Below are 15,289 nucleotides of genomic sequence, written 5' to 3' on the forward strand. Positions count from 1 at the left end.
GTCTAAGGATGGGCTGGGGGACTCTGAGATCCAGGGCTGGAAGGCCAACCTTGAGTCAGGGCCAACTTGGGCATTTGGTACTGGGATACCTGGAGATCTTCTGATTGGCTTCCAGAGGAGGTAGAAGGAAACCCCCATCTCTGGGGGCAGGCAAGGGAGGGAAGGATGCCTCGCTGGACAAGGAACCTAGAGATCTTGAGCTGGGTGGATTCTGGGAACAGGTAATTCAGCGCCTACTGCTGAGTCGTCTTGGATTAACAGTATGGATTGTTTGAAGAACAGAAAAGTAGCTAGGGGTGGGGTGCGGCTGATAGCAAGTTGATGGAGTTTGAAGTCAGTGGAGTATCTGGGGGATAGAGGATCCTTCTGTCCAGGACAGGAGTGTACGTGTGGTCTAGCATATGTGGGAGAGGGGAGGGTATAGAATGGAAAGAGAAAGAAAACCTGTTGACTTGGCTAGAGGTCTCAGGATGGAGTGGGGGTAGTGTTTCTGAGACTGAGTGTCTCCACGAGAGGGCTCCTTGGTCCTCAGAAACAGTTATTTGTGTGCCCAGGGAATGGGGGGATCTCAGGGTGTATGTAGTAAGGAACCACTGCATGAGCCAGAAGGTATGGCTCAGAACAAGAGGGGCAGGGTAGATCTGCGATTGTCTGAAGAGAGAAGACCCTAGTATGGAAGGTAGGAAATGTGGAGTTAGAAAAACGTGGTTTTCTAGCAGGACAGGGGAGTGGTGATTGGAGAAGTTAAGGAGTAAGTAGAAAGGACTCCGGCATACAGCATTTGTGGTATTTCTCTGAAAAGTGGGTGCCATGAGGTTAGCCAAGTGAGGAGAGCAAGAGGGTGAGGGAAGAGACAAGAAACTGGGTTGGCATTGGGTACTTACTGACTTATTGGTGAGAGATGTGATGTCCTGGAGGGGGGCGACCTGAGTATAAATTAGCAGTGAGAGCAGCCTAGTGATTGTCCGGGACCCACATGCCGGGAAGAATACTTCCTTTGCAGAGACCTGTGAGGGAAGGAGGAGTGCATGTCTAGGGCAGGAGAGATGCTGCAGGAATGCCTAGGAGGAAGGGCCAGTGGCCAGAGGTGTCTCAGAAGAGGGACTGCTAGACTCTGGACAGACTTTGTTCCAAAGGTGTGTCTATGACTTGGGCAAGTCAGTTCACCTCTGTGAGCCCTGGTTTTCTTGCGTGCACAACAGGGATAATAACATGCCCCCCAGGATTGTTATGAATGAGGTCACACGTGTAGGAGGCTTAGCACTGGGCTTGCATGTCAATAGGAGGTGGATGTTTTAAGGGTGGAGAAGGACCCCAGAATCATCCGGGGTGAGGCTGCCTTTGTGGGCACAGGAGAGATATTTGAAAAGAGAGATGTGAGTATTTGTAGGAAGAAGAGTACTGTGCTTGGAGCCCAGAAGAAACCGAATAGTTTGAAAGGCACTCCCTGTGTTCCAATTAAGGAGATAATCTATTTCTTCCTTTTTCCTGTAACCCCTACAACAAAATCCTCTGAGCCCCTTTCATGCCCCACTGCAACCCTTCCTTCAGGCTCTGGTAAACAGAGCTGTGGCAGATCACGTGATCTGTTACTTTCCTCCCTTTGGGCTGCACCTGGTTTGTGCCCAGATGTATTTGTCCTCTGAGAAAGGATCCAATCAGTTAGCAAGTGGCAGAATAGTCTCTCCTTCCCTGTGGTTCTGCCGGTCCTGGCACAGCTACCAGTAGGGCCCTAGAGGCACCTAGCAGAGCTTGCCACTGGGGTAGAGAACCTGCTTGCTGCTCGTCCTAGGTTTGCAGACTTCTCTCTGGGTTTGGCTGCAAGGTTCTTCTTGGGTTTGCTACTCTGGTTCTAGTCTCACCTCTGAACTTTGACATGTTGTAACAACCCCAGGAATGGCTTCTCTGTTACTTTCTGGGTTCCTGTCTTAACTCCTGGTACTTCTTGGTAAACCTGAATGCAATTAGAATTTGCTTTTTGTGTTTAAGTATTTGTTTAATGTATGTCCTATTCACAAAACTGAAGGCTTCAGTGAGGCAAGCTTATTCTAAGCTATACCCAGGGTCTGGTATGTAGTGTGCATTCCACAAATAGTTAATAATATTCTCATAATAAGAATAAGCTTCTGTTCTTAGTCTGATTCCATGAGACACCTTCTCGAAACCCTTCCCACCTAGCTCCATATATTTCATGACTTCTCCCTAATGAGTCTAAAGGCCACTATTATCATAACTCCTGTTTTCCTAACTGTTCCTCCGCCACCCCCCATTTCCCTGTCAATTGGGATGGTTACTCTTTATCTTTGCAGCTATGGTGGGGTGGAAGAGATTCTTGAAGAGGGTTGGCTGTGCAGTGAGTTGGGCTGGGCAGCAGGCTGATTTGCGCCCTGAGTAGTTTTTAAGGTCGTGCCCTGAAGCCAGCTCCCTACACATCATACCACGTCATAAGACCGCTAGACTGGTGGTTTTTAAACTGTGCTGCATGGAGTCGCAGCTGCCAATAGAGTTGTCACAGCCTTTGAGTGGGGACTTAGGGAGTGAGGTCACGCTGGGTACTTTCTCTGACCCTCCCATCTTCTCACTTTAACCAGAGCGGTTCTGCCTCAGTTGGTTTTGTTTGTTGGGATTCTGTACAACCCAGTCACAGATGTATCGCCAATCATTTGAGGGACAAGAGGGCACGTCCTTAGGCAGTTGAGGCTGCTGACTGCCCAGATAGGTTCCATCTGAAGGGGTTGTCACACCTTTTAGCCTTTGGCAGACTGTCCCCACTGAGAATGACATTGTGTAGCACCAAAAACCCACCTCTGGTCCCAAGAAGCACCTTTCTAACTAGCCATTTCTTGTTTTAAGATGTCATGGACAATATTACCAGGCAAAACCAATTCTATGAAAGCCAGGTCATCAAGCAAGAGAACGAGTCTGGCTACGAGAGGAGACCTCTGGAAATGGAGCAGCAGCAGGCCTATCGCCCAGGTGGGAAAGTACACGTTGTACATCTCTTTCGAAGGAACTAGAATCTGTATGTGGCCTTTACCCTCTGCCTAGAGCCGTCTTCCCAGAGAGATTTTGCATCTTCCTCTTGGATGGTCCATTTGGGCTCTGTCACTCTGGAAAGGTTCTTTTGAAGGAGAGAACTTAATCCTGCTCCCGGGTGTTGAAAGAGGGGAGTCTTCATGGTATCTGTTTTCAGATGTTAGTATCAACACCCTGGAGAGTTTAGACTCAGAGGACGGTACTTGAGTCTTATTTAAGATCTTAGAATGTAGAATCCAGCAAGGACTTTTTATTTTTATTTTTTAATGTTTATTCATTTCTGAGGGGGAGAGAGTGAGAGAACGTGAGCGGGGGAGGGGCAGAGAAAGAGGGAGACAGAGGATCCAAAGCGGGCTCTGTGCTGACAGCAGAGAGCAGATGTAAGGCTCAAACTCACCAACCATGAGATCATGACCTGAGCCAAAGTTGGATGCTTAACCGACTGAGCCACCCAGGTGCCCCATCTAGCAAGGACTTTCTAAAGCTAGCTTAGTATTTAGAAGTTTCTGCATTCTGAAGAATATTGTTCCAGAAGATGTCATTAGGGACCTCCCAGGGAAGGGTTCCTTGGCTAAAACATACCTGGAAATGCAGCACGTGCTATACCACCTCTGGGAGCATTAAAGGCTCTGAGAAGTCCTGGACTGAAAAAAACCTGTGTCACATTGTTTAAACCCAGGGTTTCCCAAATATGTGAATAAATATGTCTTTGCCGAACAAAGTTTCTTGCAGTGTCAGTTTGGGAAACACAGATGCAACCCAGCTCTCTGCTCCCATTTTACAGACTGAGAAGGTGGCTTATCTGATGGCAGAGCTGGGGTTAGCACTCAGGAAACTGGTGCCTGGGCTACTGCTGTTGGTTAATAAGCAGCATTCCCAACCAGTTGTGTCCTACCATTTAGAAAGCAGGGTCCCACTGTTGAGTAATGATGGAGCCAGAACTGCCTCCCAGTCTTGTGTTCCTGTCACTGTGTTACAGCCCTAGTGTCTGTACTTAGTGAAGTTGATTCTATGTAGTTGATTCTATCTAATTCCATTCTGGTTCATCCACAAAGTGAAATCCCCAGACATTTCTTGTGGGTGGCTGAGGATTTTACTTTCAATGTAGGTTAAACTGCAGATTTGTGTCAGGCTCTGTCAAACCTGTGGGATCATTTGGCCCAAGGAGAGTCATTTCTGTGCTGTTAACAACAGACTTTTTTTTTTTTTTAATGTTTGTTAATGTATTTTTGAGAGAGAGATCAAGATTGCAAGAGGGGGAGGGGCAGAGAAGAGGAAGAGACAGAGAATCCCAAGCAGGCTCCACACTGTCAGTGTAGAGCCCAATGAGGGGCTTGAACTCATGAACTGCAAGATCATGACCTGAGCCATCTAGGGACCCCCACAACAGGCATTTATCGGGGCCTCCTGCGAGCTCGGCTCTGCTGGGAAGCATGGAGGCTCTCCAGATGGGGGAGCACAGTCCCTGCCGTGGGTGCCCAGGAGCCTTCTTTCTACGCCATGGCTAAGGATCCGAGGTGGTCTTGGCTTGAGTGCTGAAATGAGGAGATGTGAGTGATCCACAGTGTCAGCATAGATGCTGGTTCTACAGTTTGCTCTCTGTTAGGTGCTTGGATTATTAAGTCGCACCACAAATAGAAAGTCAGGATTTCTATTTGTGGTGTGACTTAATAAGGCCATCACACCTATAGGCCGGCTTAAGTTCAGACCCTCGCTTCTGGAATGATTCTGGGCTTTATGGTAGAGTGACTGAAGCCAGTGGAGTTAGCTGTGGGCCCACAGTGTCCTGTTGAATTGACCTTCCCACCTCCTTTTCCAGACAGACGACGCTTTGTAAGAAATGAGGTAGATTCTCTGGGAGGAATAATTAGAGAAGGTCGGATCGTGGGATCTCAAAGTTTAAAGGGATCTTAGAAATTTTCTTTATTTTTTCTGGAGAGAGAAAGAGTATGACCCAGGGAGAGGGGCAGAAGAAAAGAAAGAATCCTAAGCAGGCCCCATGCCCAGCGTATACCCCGATGCAGGGCTTGATCCCACGATGCTGGGATCATGACCTGAGCAGAAATTAAAAGTCAAACGCTCAGCCGACTGAGCCACCCAGGTGCCTCCATGTTAGAAACTCTCTAGGGCTCTCCCACTCATTGCGGACCAAGGTAGCTGCCAACTTTCCTGAGGCCTTTGGCAAAGTAGCCTAAGGCAGCTATTCACTTTTGGGTGGACCTTATTAAGAGAGCTGGTCTTTATTCAGTGCTGAAGTCCCCTCTCCCACATGAAGCCTGAGAGTTATCTGGCTGACATCTGTCACCCCATCAACTGCCAGTGCAGATGTGCCTCGCTGACCATCCCCGACTTCCCTCTGCCCTGGTCCTGTTCTCCAGTGCAGCCTTCTTGGCTCCCTGGTAGGTTTCCGTTGAACCCAGCAAGCTGCCTGTGCCCAGCCCATCGTGAGTGTAGTCAGGATCCCGCCAACATCTCCTGAGGTAAAGGAACCAGAAAAGTGATAGCTAAGGAGTTTCCAAGTGTCTTGACCACCTGGCTTTGTCCTGACAGTAGAAATGAAGACAGAGATGAAGCAAGAAGCACCCACCAGCTTCCTCCCACCTGAAGCATCTCAACTCAAACCAGATAGACAACAATTCCAGAGTCGCAAGAGGCCTTATGAAGAAAACCGGGGACGGGGGTACTTCGAGCACCGAGAGGATAGGAGGTGGGTGTGTGAGGCAATAGTCCCCCTTCTTCCAGTAGGTCTCTGTGTCTGTAGCCTGGTGCCCACTGGTACCTTTGTATTAACCAAGGGGGCAGAGCAACCTGCCCTCACGCTTTTGCTCAGTTCTCCCTGCACTCACTGCCAGATTCAGCTTTACTAAACTTTTGCTCCTTCCTCAGCTCCTCCCTTCTCATTACCTACAGGGTAAAGTCCAAATACTTGGCCTTTCACATGTGAGATACCAGCTTGCCTTTTCAGTCCTTTGCCTCACTGCCCCATCATCCTGCACAGTGTCCTATTCTTAATGGCTGCTCAGTATCCCTTGATGAAAAGATTTATTTCCTGACCCTTTTCCCAAACACATCCTTCCATCTATCTACTCATTTATCTATTGTCACACTCCCGCTGCTTTCACAAGGTACCTACCCTTGGGCTGGACACTGGGGACACAGAGATGATTTGTTTGGACAGTGGGTTTTGCCTTCTTTTGATCCCAATATAGGGCCTGAGACAGACCCATGAGTAAGCCACAACCTAGTGAGACCAGTAGTCATGGTGTGTGTCAGGAGGTCAGAGGAGGGAGTGTCCTCTCTGCCCTGGTTATTTTCCTTTCCTGACAAGCCCTTCCTATCCCTTTGCCCCAGCCCCAGTTCCCCCACCCCCACTCCCACCCTCCCTTCAGTTTTTGCATGAAGACTTTTCTGGTCACTCAAACTAGGAATGACCATTACTTCTCTACTTGTCTGGACTGGTCATCTGACACATTTTATTTCCCACCTGGTGGATTCTATCCCCTCACTGCCTTGTGACCCTCTAAGACAGGGTCTGGGTCTCTTGGCTTCAACCAAAGCCAGGATGTGAAACTACCTCCTACAAGTTTCTCCCAATGCCTCCTACTGAGCAGAGCCCTAGGGTACTTGCCTGTGGGGAACAGAGGAAAAATACTTGCTCTGATTCGAGGCTGGCAGGGAAAGCTTTCTCAGATGAACTTACTGTGTGATGAGGTCCTTCTTTGTACAGGGCTCTGCCTTAGCCCTAGACTGGCAGGGCCAGAAGGGCATTCCACCAGAGGGAAGCCTCCCAGATGGGCCAGGGGTACCTGATCTGGGCACATGGTCGACAAGGTCCAGACTGTTCCAGACAGGACCCTGGGCATTAGACCCCATCCTTCTGTGCCTTTCCTTTATTCCTGTAAGTTGGAAGCCAGCAGTATTTTAACATTAGTCCCTTTTTAGTGATTTGGTAGGAGATGAGTCTTATTCATAATTTAGGACGCTTGACGGAAAGAGACTGAAAAAATGGGTCATTTCCAATACTTGCAGATGTGGAGTCTTAGGAAGATGTGGGCAGATTGTGATTACTGGGTTTTATCTGAGCCTTTGCACATTCCCCCTCCCCGGCCCGGCCCCTTCTGGGCTACTGTGCCACCCATCGCTAAGAGTCCATCATGGAGGCAGCTCCCAACATGCACAGGGCATGGGTCAGAATCTCGGAGTGTGAGAGAGTAGTTGTCTTTGAACAGGCTGGCCCTCTGGAGCAGAGTGTGCCCTCTGTAGTCTCCATCCTCACCCTAGGAGTTAACAGTCCTTGCTGTCGTTGCAAGGATGTAGGGTTGCACAGTTGTTTTGCTAACCTCCGTGAGAAGAAATCAAAATCCAGGAAGCAGTCTGGAGGCCACTTGTCAATTCCAACAGAACCTTCATTTCCCTTCCTCCGTGCTCATCCAGCTGTTCTCATGTGACTTAACCCCTTTTTCTGACACAGGGGCCGCTCTCCTCAGCCTCCTGCTGAAGAGGATGAAGATGACTTTGATGACACCCTTGTTGCCATCGACACATGTGAGTCCTTGGGGTGCCCATCTGATTCTACTCTCCAGTCAGTATTGGGAAAGTTGGATATGAGAAACCAGGCTCTCGAGTGAGGTGGCTGGTTCAGAGACCGAAGACCTCCTCCCAGCTCTAGCTGGGATCCTGGGCAGGATCATTCTGTTTCTCTGATCTTCTCTTCAGGGAGGCATAATGCTGCCCTAATACCTCAGAGGATTTTCAGTGACACTCATCAGAATGGGTGCAGGGGCAATCTGGAAAACCCTGAACGCCCAGGGGCTTGTCGTCTAACCAGGAAGGGAACCTGAGTGCACCTGGGGAAACTTAACTCTTTGACAACCAGTTCCCCAGTTTCCATCAGCTGCTCACGTTCCTGGTGAAACCAATGCCACCTTGTCCTCTGAGGCTTAACCTGGCCTGCCTCGCTGTCCGTCCTCCAGTTTCTTTCCGCTGGATAAGTGGCTTCCCCTAAACTGCATCTGAACCCGAGGGGTGATGGTGCTAGAGGTCCTGCCCCTCCTCAGACTGGATCTCAGTGGTAGAACCTGCAAATCTGACTTTAGGAAGAAGTCGATCAGGTCTGAGAACACTGTACTTTTCAGCAGAGCAGAAACTTCACAGCAAGTCACCTATTTCTCTACTCAGCTTGTGCTTCTAGAGCAGCGCCTACATACTTTGGAAGAGAGAAAGATATCTTGTACACAGTCCGTTCTATCACAGGATCTCAAAGCCCGTGTACCTAGAGTAAAGTTAAACTTTTTTTTTTTTTTTTCAACGTTTATTTATTTTTGGGACAGAGAAAGACAGAGCATGAACGGGGGAGGGGCAGAGAGAGAGGAAGACACAGAATCGGAAACAGGCTCCAGGCTCTGAGCCATCAGCCCAGAGCCTGACGCGGGGCTCAAACTCACAGACCGCAAGATCGTGACCTGGCTGAAGTCGGACGCTTAACCGACTGCGCCACCCAGGCGCCCCTAAACTTTTTTTTTTTTTTTAATATTGGGTGGCAGTGATCAGTGAAGCAGCAACTGATCAGATGGGGAATGTACAGGCTATGACTCTCAGCCTTGAGGGAAAAGAGCCAGCCTGCTGGATGGGGTGGTCAGGAAAGACTTTCTTAGAGGCCTGACCAGCTCCTTGAAGAGTGGGAAGAGTCAGAGCTACAGCAGGAGAGTCCAAGGCCCGCAGAGGAGGTGGGAGCCTGTGGTGAACCTGCACAGCAGTGCCTGGGTGGCAAGTGAGGAGCCGGGTCAGATGTTTGTGCAGCTGTTGGCAGCAGGAGTCTGACTCCCAAACTGAGCTAGCACACAGAAATGGTTAAAGTGAGCGGCTGTGGGATTCACCTTTTTAAAAATGCTAAATCCCTTGAACATGATGAGGATATGGATCCTCTCCCTAGCAAATGTACATCCCTGTAAAGTGCGTTTGTGTACAATTTGGGGGGGTTCCCCTGACGGCCATCCTTGGAACCCAGCGAGGTGAAGAACACAATTCCTATGCATAATGGCTGCGCTGATCCTGTGCAGAGGCCCGTTTGCATAGTCTGGAGCCTTGCTCCCAAACAGGAGAATGGTTAGGCAGTGCAGCTGGCTCCTCGTGCACCTACCCTCATGATGCGTCGGCTTGTGTACTCCTGGTTAACACTCTCAGGGAACTTATCTTTGCCTCTGCGTCTTTTGGGAACCTTTAAAACACCAGCCAACTCCTGGCTTTTTCCTCTACAGATAACTGTGACCTCCACTTCAAGGTGGCCCGAGACCGGAGTAGTGGCTACCCTCTCACGATTGAAGGCTTTGCCTACCTGTGGTCAGGAGCCCGTGCCAGCTATGGAGTCAGAAGGGGCCGTGTGTGCTTTGAGATGAAGGTGAGTGGGAGCAACAGAAGGGTCAGGGACAGAAACCAGGTCCGTCCTTTGGAATTAGCCTGTCCTCAGCCACTTCGGTCAGAGCCACGATGGCAAAAGAGATTTAATTGGACTGTGTGTCCAAGCAAAAAAAAAGCACGATGGACTCAGGAGAACTGTCATCGCTAAACACCGCATCGGAAAAGCAAGCCAATTGTACATTGCTTTGTTGAGCTAATTTTTCCTTAGTGAGATTTGACCCACGTATTATATAGCCAACCTCATTAGGTATGACATGTTTGTCGAACTGGGAAAAGGAGTAGTTTGGAAGAAAAATGAGCTAGAAAGTGTGGACATGGACCCTGCCAGTTAGAGAGGGTAGAAGGAGAGCTGGGCAAAGCTCGGTCCTGCCACCAGGGCTGATCCTCTACCAGGACCTACCAGGCCATCCTCTACCATCATCTCTCCATAGTCCAGGTCAGGTTCTGTTTATGAAAAAAGCACACAGTCATGGTCAATGGAAATTCAGATGGCACAGGAGAGTGTAGGGTAAAAAAAGCAGAAGTTAGGCTCCGATCCCCCTAGTGCCCGTCCTACCCTCCAGAGGTCACTTACACGTTAGTGATTTCTTGCGTGTCCTTTGGGTAGCCAAACTTAACTGACCATTAGTATCTACAGAACCGTTTGCACAAGCTAGATACATGCCAAGTGCCTTGCGCGGGTATCTCCATTAATTCTCACCATACCGTCCTGAAATAGGCAGTTATCCCGTTTTTTAACAGGGCAAGCTGCCAGTGTTCTCGTTTCTGATTGACTAAGTCTGTTGATTGTGAGTTGCGTACTGTTTCATGTGCTGCTCATAGAAAAACGCTGCCGATTAAACTGACAGAGTGCTTGCTTCCCACATCAGTTGTAAGATCTGTCTGGATTTTGGAACAGCAAGATGGAAAAATGCGCATCCGAAAGTCAAGAAAATAGGTTAACTTCACAGAAACCACTGACTAACATAGATACGGTTGTTAGGCAGTCTAACCTCTAAGGTTACATCAGAAGGCACCTTTTATTCTTTCTGCTTCTTACTTAATACTGTGTTTTGGACAACATATTCCATAGCAGTACGTCAACCCTACTTCACTCTTTCTGACCGCTTCATCTGTTCTGTGACATGGATGTGCCATAACATGGCCAGTGTCTTGTTGGTGGGTTTTTGGAGTTGTTTTTAACATAAACAGTGTCACTGAATATTCTTCTGTGTGTGTTGTGTGTTCACACATACACCTCTGATTGCATCTGTAGGGTTAACTGGAAGTTGAATTGCTGCGTTATAGAGTAGATGCATTTGCAGCGTCCCCACCCACCCACTCCCCTTGTTTTTTTTTAAGTTTATTTTTGAGAGAGAGAGCGTGGGGAGGATCAGGGAAAGGGAGACAGAGAATCCCAAGCAGCCCTGCTCTGACAGCACAGAACCTAATGTGGAGCTTGATCCCACGAAATGTGAGATCATGACTTGAGCCAGAATCCAGAGTTGGATATTCAACCGACTGAGCCACCCAGGCGCCCCTGCATTTGCAGTTTTGATAGAGGTTGCTAAATTGCCCTCCAAAGACACTGTGCCAGTTTATCCTTCTACACTAAATATGACAGTCCCTGTTTTCTCTGTAGCGTGTTAAAATTTAAAATTAACTGTACTTCTGAAATACCTATCTCTGTGGCCCTGTAATTTCCTGAGCCTTTCAGCGCAACAGGCCTTCCGGAGCACTTAAACACCTTTTCCCCAGCAACAAAAGCCATTGCTGATTTTTAATGCCTGTGTGCTTCTTCCCTCTTGTGTTGCCTTATAACCTGCAAGCCTCTAGGCACCAGTTCTGAGCCTTCTTATTCTTGGTCCCCAGATCAATGAGGAAATCTCCGTGAAGCACCTTCCTTCCACAGAGCCCGACCCACACGTTGTCCGTATTGGCTGGTCCCTGGACTCCTGCAGCACCCAGCTGGGTAAGGGGACGTCAGCCTAGCAGTCCAGAGAGTACAGCAATGTGTCTCTATTCCTGGATTCTCAAACTTCCTAAGCTTCTCTTCCCAGCATGGGACTCAGAACACGACTAGCCTAGGCTGGAGCACACAGTCTTTAGGCGTACAGGATTCAGCTGGAAGGACCATAATCCTATTAGCTTTCCTATGGAAAATTTAGTCTTCATCTTTTAGGAGATGGTCCAAAGTTCTCTTTAGAGAGCTGATCCTTTTCTTTTTTTTTTTTTTTCAACGTTTATTTATTTTTGGGACAGAGAGAGACAGAGCATGAACGGGGGAGGGGCAGAGAGAGAGGGAGACACAGAATCGGAAACAGGCTCCAGGCTCTGAGCCATCAGCCCAGAGCCCGACGCGGGGCTCGAACTCACGGACCGCGAGATCGTGACCTGGCTGAAGTCGGACGCTTAACCGACTGCGCCACCCAGGCGCCCCGAGCTGATCCTTTTCTTAAAAGATCAGTTGTCTTCTGTCTTCAAACCATGCTGAAAATAAGTTCCTCAAACCCTGTTAAGTTCTGTTTGGGGTTTTCTGTCCAGAGCCAGACCCAGAGTAAAAAGGGAAGCAGAGAGCATTGTGGCTGGTTGGCAGAGAGGCAGGGGCTGCTCATTGAGAGGTTTTGAATTTTCACAGGCCTCCAGGCCTCAGTGACATTGTGGCCCCAAGTGAGTGATTTCCATGACCAATGCTGAGATTTTCTGCTTTGGTCATATAAACCTTCTGATTATGAAAATAATGTGTGCTCTTTGTAACAATTCAGGCCACACAAGTTGGGGAAAATGAAAATCCTCCTAAACTTGTGAGATAACAGCCAACATTAACATTTTTATCTACAGTCTTCTGGATAATTCTTTTGTTCTTTGTATATCTCAAACTGGGTCACACTATGCATACCGTTTTGTGGCCTGATTTCTTTTTCCTACTTAGTGTATGCTGGGCATGTTTTTATAGATAGGTATAACTTTTTTTTTTTTTAACAATGTTTATTTATTTTGAGAGAGAATGCACGAAATGCATGCATGAATGAGCAGGACAGGTGCAGAGAGAGAGGGTGAGAGAATCCCAAGTAGGCTCCCCGCTGTTGGCACAGACCCTGACGCGGAGCTCAAACTCATGAACCCTGAGATCATGACCTGAGCCAAAATCAAGAGTTGGACGCTTGACCGACTGACCCCGACCGCCCCTTAAATAAGTACAGCTTTCTGACCACTGCATCATTTTCCTTAGGTGATGTGTAGATCTGTTAAGTTGATTGCAATTTTTTGCTGGTAAACTCTTGAGTTGTCCACGTGTATGATCTGATTGTTCACGTAAGCCTGATCCTTATAGTAGAAATGCTAGGTCAAAAGGAGTGGACAGTTTCATTTTGATAGATGTTCACACCCTTTATTTCAGGCTCCTATTTTATCTTTGTCTCTGTTTTTGTATGTCAGTAGTGGGGAGGTGGTACAGGTAAAGATCCAGAGCCCAGAATGGTCAGTTGTCCAAGGCCAACAGCTGGTGTACAGAAGAGCTGGGCCCAGAATTCACGTCTGTTGGCACCTTCTTTTCTGGTAGAATGTTCCTTGGTTTCCTGGCCAAGGGTCTGTACAACCCAGGTGTCAGGCAGGGCCCTTGGAATCTCACACTGCTTCAGCCCCTGGTTCTGTGGCCTGAGGAGATCCAGCACCTTTCCTAACGGTTAGACCTCACAGTCTCCAGAAGCAAAACCCAGCCCCGTTCCTGATTTCTGCCCCAGACGCGCTGACACCAAAAATTGATGCCATTAGTAATACTTGACTGAATGTGAGTGCCACTTGAAAGGTCTCTTCTCTGTGTACAGCCTGCCTTCTTCCTCTCTCCCTCCTCCCTCTTTTCAGATTCTCCTTCTCTTTGTGCAGTTCAGTTCAGCTCCCACTCCCAGATTCCACCCCTCAACCCTTCAGGCCCTCAGAGTTCTGCATGATGAGGTCCTTCCTTTCAGCAGAACCTTCCTCACTTTCCCCACAAAAGCAACTGTTTAGTGAAACTAGTAATGAAACTGACTTTTTTTTTCTTTAGAAGTATGTGGCAGACGTAGTGACCATGGCGGGTTTAATCTGCCTTTGCCCGTTTCTTCCATCAGGTGAAGAGCCGTTCTCCTATGGCTACGGAGGCACTGGGAAGAAGTCCACCAACAGCCGGTTCGAGAACTATGGAGACAAGTTTGCAGAGAATGATGTGATTGGCTGCTTTGCGGTGAGTGCTGGCAGCCCGTGGGGGTTGGCAGAACCAAACGTTGGTCTTGTCAGCTGGACTTGCAGACTTCGTTCCCAGAATACCTCTGGTGATTGTCCGCCTCATGTCCAGCCTCTTTTGCTATGGCTCTTTGTCTTTCTTTACCAGACTGGAACGTTGACTGTCATTTTGTGCAAAATTCTGCCATTCTGCCCCCTCTGGTCTTTCGCACGAAGCTGTCAGATGGCACCCTGGAGAGGTTTGGGGACATCAGGTGTGCACAGCCTTCCTCCAATCCCAGATACCAGAGGGACATTTTCTAAAAATTTTTTTAATGTTTATTTATTTTTGAGAGACAGTGTGAGTGGGGGAGAGGGAGAGAGAGAGAGAGGGAGACACAGAATCAGAAACAGGCTCCAGGCTCTGAGCTGTCAGCACAGAGCCTGTCGCGAGCTCAAACTCATGGACCGTGACCTGAGCCAAAGTTGGATGCTAAACCGCCTGAGCCACCCAGGAGCCCCTCAGAGGGACGTTTTCTAAACAAACCCAGGGATTTCTTGTCTTGCTCTGCTGCTCAATAGCCTTTGCTATTGGCTCTTGCCCCACTGTGGCATCATCTCATCCCAGAACCTCTCCTTTCACTTCATGCTGGTTGAACCGGCTTCCTACAGTGCAGTCTTCTAGAAGGGCAGGGGTGCATGCAAAATAAAACGAGATAGGCTGGCTGCACTGCTCTCCAACCCTGCTGTCCACTGACAACAGTGACTGACACTTGATGGTGCTGCTGGCTCAGGCCAGACTCCCTAGACCCGGCTCCTGCTCGCCTGCTCACAGCCCCGGGCAGCAGCCTCCCTGCATGGCAGCGTGCTCTCCATAAGGAACTTCACACCTACCTCAGAACTCTGTGTGGGCTCATTAAGCCAACCTGTTAGCAGCACTCCTAATGATGCTTGGAGCATAGTAAGTGCACAGTAAATACCACTCAACAGTGTTTCAGTAGGAGTTCTAGATGTGGTAAAGTGTGTCAGGTGAGGCACCAGCTGGGGTGGCCCCCCGGGCACTTCCTCTTAGTCTGTTCTCCCTTCCTCCCTCTCGTGTGTACACATGTACTCTTTCTTTCTTTTTTCCTTCAGTGTTACTTTAAGAGAAATTTCTGACTTAAAGAAAAGCCCTAAGAAAGCTCAGCCTTGCCCAGATTCTAACATTTGCCGATTTACTTTGACCAGTTTTCAAATATACATGTATGTGTGTATGATATGCATCTGACCCCTTTGAAAGTGGGGTGCCAGCATTATGTCTTTAGTCCTTAACTCTTCAGCGTGCATTTCCTAAGAATAAAGCTGCTGTATCCACCACAGTACGGTTGTCAAATTTAATGCTGATGTAATGCCATTATCTACTCCACAGTCCACACTTAAATTTCGTCTGTTGTCCCAACAATATCCTTTACAGCAATTTTGTTCCTGGTCCAGGATCCAGTCCAGGATCATGGATTGTATTCTCTTGTTAGGCCTTTTAAGTTTGAAACAGTTTCCCAGTCTTCTATCTTTTGTGACTTCATTCTCTTTTTAATAAAAAAAAACATGTTTTCTTAAACAAAAATTAACCATGTTTAAATGCTACAAACTACTCTAAACCTTGCTTCTTTCCCCCCAT

General features: G+C 48.3%; 1 protein-coding gene across 4 annotated transcripts in view; it reads left to right on the top strand.

Moving 5' to 3' along the window:
- Positions 1–15,289, top strand: part of HNRNPUL1 (heterogeneous nuclear ribonucleoprotein U like 1) — a 36,684-nt gene that overhangs the window by 2,645 nt on the left and 18,750 nt on the right. For 3 of the 4 annotated variants that reach the window (XM_040457160.1, XM_040457158.1, XM_040457161.1), the window contains exons 2-7: positions 2,854–2,976; positions 5,587–5,743; positions 7,508–7,581; positions 9,294–9,433; positions 11,305–11,404; positions 13,542–13,654. In XM_040457160.1, the coding sequence (XP_040313094.1) occupies positions 2,859–2,976; positions 5,587–5,743; positions 7,508–7,581; positions 9,294–9,433; positions 11,305–11,404; positions 13,542–13,654 (702 nt within the window). In that variant the 5' untranslated portion in view covers positions 2,854–2,858. The remainder of the gene's footprint in view (positions 1–2,853; positions 2,977–5,586; positions 5,744–7,507; positions 7,582–9,293; positions 9,434–11,304; positions 11,405–13,541; positions 13,655–15,289) is intronic. The other variant, XM_040457159.1, reaches the window with a different exon arrangement.

The sequence above is a fragment of the Herpailurus yagouaroundi genome, unplaced genomic scaffold, assembly GCF_014898765.1.
Source record: "Herpailurus yagouaroundi ecotype Mexico unplaced genomic scaffold, PumYag 220, whole genome shotgun sequence".
NCBI lineage: Eukaryota > Metazoa > Chordata > Mammalia > Carnivora > Felidae > Herpailurus > Herpailurus yagouaroundi.